At 41.7% G+C, this 4,168-nt stretch overlaps 1 protein-coding gene across 1 annotated transcript; it reads right to left on the minus strand.

The window, feature by feature from the left end:
• Positions 1 to 264: 264 nt before the first annotated feature.
• On the minus strand, positions 265 to 1,203 carry LOC138287119 (olfactory receptor 5AP2-like). Its single transcript, XM_069227479.1, has one exon. The coding sequence runs from the start codon at positions 1,201 to 1,203 to the stop codon at positions 265 to 267; it is 939 nt and encodes a 312-aa protein (XP_069083580.1).
• Between the last annotated feature and the right edge of the window lie 2,965 nt (positions 1,204 to 4,168).

The raw sequence follows: 4,168 nt of genomic DNA on the forward strand, positions 1-4,168 counted from the left end.
CCATGAAAACCTTGGCTAGTTAACCAGTTGCACTTTAGTCACAATATCTAACATAAAGATTGTTGCATGAGGAAAGCCTCCAGACTGTGTAACTGCCACATTAGAATACCATAGAGACAGTGACTTTCTGCCATATTGCTTTTGGTAACCAACAACATACTACACACAAACTACAGATATATCATTTAACTTTCAGTAAGGACCCTATGTATATAATTTACAAAAATGTCATTTTAAAGAATGCAAAGTTGTACAAATACTTCCTTACACTAATTTAATCAAAATTCTCCTTTGAAAAATCCTCTTAAGGGCTGATTTCACATCCTGGTTTCTTAAGCTGTAGATAATGGGATTTAACATTGGGATCACCACTGTGTAGAACAATGAGACCACAAAACTTGTGGAATAGGTGGTTGATGGCTGTAGATACACAAAAAGGAGGGTTCCATAGAAGAGGATAACACAGGTAAAGTGGGAGGCACATGTAGAGAATACTTTGCAGCGGCCACCCCTGGAGTTTTTGTTCACAATAGTGTAGATAATGCAAGCATAGGAAATGAGAATAGTCAGAAGTGATGCCACACCAATCATGACAGCAAATACAAATGTGACCACTTCACTGGTGAATGTGTTAGAGCAGGAGATCTTCAAGATTGGAGGAAGGTCACAGTAGAACTTCTCTACCTGATTGGGGCCACAGAAAGATAAAGAGAAGGTAAAGCCAGTCAGTACTGTAGATTGCACAAAACCACCAGCATAAGAGATGGTGATGAGCTGCAGGCAAACCTTTGTCCTCATGATCACCCGATAGAGCAAAGGGTGGCAAATTGCAACATACCTATCATAAGACATCACTGCAAGAAGGAGACATTCTGTTCCTGCAAAGCCTGAGAAGAAGAAAAGCTGTGTACCACATGCACCGAAGGAGATTGTAGCTTCCTCCTGAAGCAGGTTGGACAGCAGCTTAGGGGTTACAACAGAGGAGTAGCACAAATCAACAAAAGACAGCATGCTGAGAAATAGATACATGGGTGTGTGTAGGGAGTTGGCAATCCGTATCAGTACAATAATGCCAAGATTTCCTAGCACGGTCACCGTGTAGATGATTACGAACACCACAAAGAGAAGGAGCTGAGTCTCTGGATTCTGAGTGAGACCCAGGAGAAGGAACTCAGTCACCACTGTTTGATTTGCTGCCTCCATTCTGTTGGATGCAATGAGAGCCTGCAGAGGAAGAAGCGACATAGGGATAAACATACTACTCACATGCTCTGCTAAACAAAGTAATACACAATGCAGCTCACAGCTTCTTGCGTGAAAAACACATATGAAAACACTGTCAATCAGGTAACTGTGTTCTAAAGTTTGCACTGTTCTGTTGGGGTCAGTCAGCCGGCCAACCAGGCTCTTAATATGTCTTTGATGCCATTATGCCACAACATAAACCAAGAAAGCCCAAATCAGACAAGGATGACCATACACATGCCATTGGCACTATTATGCTATGAACTGATGCAATTGCGTCAGAGGTAGCACCCTTATGGTGGGGGCTGCCATGCACATTTGGGGGTCAATGACACAACATTAGACACACACACACAAATGAGTGCTCTCCTCAGCGCTGGGGTGGTCATGGCTTATCTCTAATCTATTGCCATGAACAGCTAGGCTTTCCTTTTCATTTTTAGGAAATGTACAGTTCCCAAACATCTTCTTGTCATTTTCATCTAGTATCCGTGAGTTAAAGTGCATCACATGGACAGATTCTGCTTCAAATGCCCTAGTATTACAATTATAGGACATAGATGCTCACCACATTACTAAGCATGCCTGTATGATGCCAATAATGGCTCCACTATACCAAGGTCACCATTGTGCCAAGGATGTATACCAAAACAGCGAGGATGCCCACCATATATCAATCATGGCCATTTTTATGCAAGGGGTGCGCACTGTTCTGTTGGGGTCAATCAGCTGGCCAACCAGGCTCTTAATATGTCTTTGATGCCATTATGCCACAACATAAACCAAGAAAGCCCAAATCATGCCATTGGCACTATTATGCTATGAACTGATGCAATTGCGTCAGAGGTAGCCCCCTTATAGTGGGGGCTGCCATGCACATTTGGGGGTCAATGACACAACATTAGACACACACACACAAATGAGTGCTCTCCTCAGCGTTGGGGTGGTCATGGCTTATCTCTAATCTATTGTCATGAACAGCTAGGCTTTCCTAAAAGAAAATGTGTAACAGATAACCAATACAAGAGCACAGTTAATAAACAAGGAATTTAATGAACCTAATTGAGTTAGCTAAAAGGGTATGGAAAATGCAACACAAATTCAATAAATTATATGTTGGGGTTCAAAAGTACAGAGAACATGCATTTTAATTACCTATCTCCAGTGTCATCTTAATGAAGCAAAATTGAAGCATCTCTTTCTCAAAACAAACACAGGATGACAGCAGTTCATTTGCGTTTCCATTAAAAGAGACCAATAGGCAATTAGCCTCCAAGCAGCTTCATCCAGTGAAAAATATATCCCAAAAAAGATATGATTAGCAAGATCTGCACTTCATTTACTGCTGAATATTTTAGGCAGTTTTACCAAATCTTTCAAGAAAAGCACCTTTATGGAAGTCTTCAAAAGTTCAGGACTAATTCTTTAAACTTGAGGGCACCTTCTCATTTCAATGGATCTTCCACAATTGGAGATTTGGGTCAAAATCAAAAAGCAGGACCTCTGGATGTCTCAGCACCAGCAAAAGCTTCCAATGTCCACGTTAAGTTCTGCACCCTCCAGCTACAGAAAGGAATTAATAGATGGACAAGCATGATTAATGATCCATGACACTGGCCCACTGGTTTTCCTCCACCCAGACAGCTACCCTCCAATGAGCCAGAAGATGGCATTTCCAAGGGGCCAAGACGGCTTCAATAAAAAAGACATAAATGCACACAACAGAGCTGTGGCCCTTTGTTTCTAAGACTTACTGGCAGGCAGTGTGGAAACCTGAAATGCAGTGAGAAGTTCTATTATCCTTGTGCGTTTTAGTGTGTTTTCTTTTTATGGTCGGTCATGAGGATTTTTTAAGCAGCAACACCAGTCAGATGTGGATTACCACCATGCAAATAAGACCACTGTTTCCATGCTCCTCTTCCTTTATGGGTTCTTGTTCAGGGACCATGCATTGAGGCTCTCCCAGTCTGGTAATGCCAATCACTGGCGTAATCAGTTACTGCTATCAAGCTTCAAAGGAAGTGTCCACCTCTGTGTCATCATCTGATCCAGGTCTCCTAGAGGGTGCTGCTCCTATGCTATGTCCATCGCCCACCAACGGAAAGGTTGGGGCTAAGCTTTCTTTCCTATCCTTGGCTTTGTAATGCTGGTCTGTGTTCACCCAGTTCACGCCTTGACTGGGGGAGGCAGAGGAGAGAAGCAGGTCTGCAGTAACTGGAACTCCGAACAAAGATACAGTATCTGGTATTAAACACTAAACTAAGAATATTACCAAGCAGGTAGGTATGAAAAGTACTAACCTAATGCTGCTAATTCACATATAACTTTCCTCTCGAACACTGTTGGACTGAGGTTTAAATCAATACTACATATAGAGACTATTCATCCCGCCTTTTTCAGTTTTTCTTTTTTTCACTTCATCATTTTGTGGTTTTCTCTCTCTTGCTCTGGGTCAAAGTGTGATAAGGTAAAGTAAGTGCTGGTGTGGCCCACCTGCAACCACCAGCTCAAATTAAGCAGTGCCTGCAGAAATGGAAATAGATTTGCTAAAATAGACCATCCACCTTTTATCCATCTCATTACAATCATGATCGCCCGCAGTTTGGTTAGAAGAGTTGTAACAACATTCTCAATCAAAAATGTTAAAAACAGAAATAAGATTTGGCACAACCTAATGAAACTGAAGAAAAAATAAGGCAACCTGTATAATAATGTTTTAGTGAGACCAATAATATGTTCTTTGGAGAGTTTGCCTCCAGTACACAGCCACAACCTTTTTCTGGGGGGCTATAGATCTTGGAGCTAACACCTTGATTTACCTTTTCAGGAGAGGATTTCTCCTCTGTCTCCCACTACAGCCATCTTTATGTACCATGTTACTAGTGGTTTGTTAATTCCAATGAGACAGGCATGATATAACTGA

Source organism: Pleurodeles waltl, chromosome 4_1 (assembly GCF_031143425.1).
Source record: "Pleurodeles waltl isolate 20211129_DDA chromosome 4_1, aPleWal1.hap1.20221129, whole genome shotgun sequence".
In the NCBI taxonomy this organism is placed as follows: domain Eukaryota; kingdom Metazoa; phylum Chordata; class Amphibia; order Caudata; family Salamandridae; genus Pleurodeles; species Pleurodeles waltl.

Coding starts and splice junctions, on each gene's coding strand:
- LOC138287119 (XM_069227479.1), bottom strand. CDS start 1,203: ATGGAGGCAGCAAATCAAACAGTGGTGACTGAGTTCCTTCTCCTGGGT.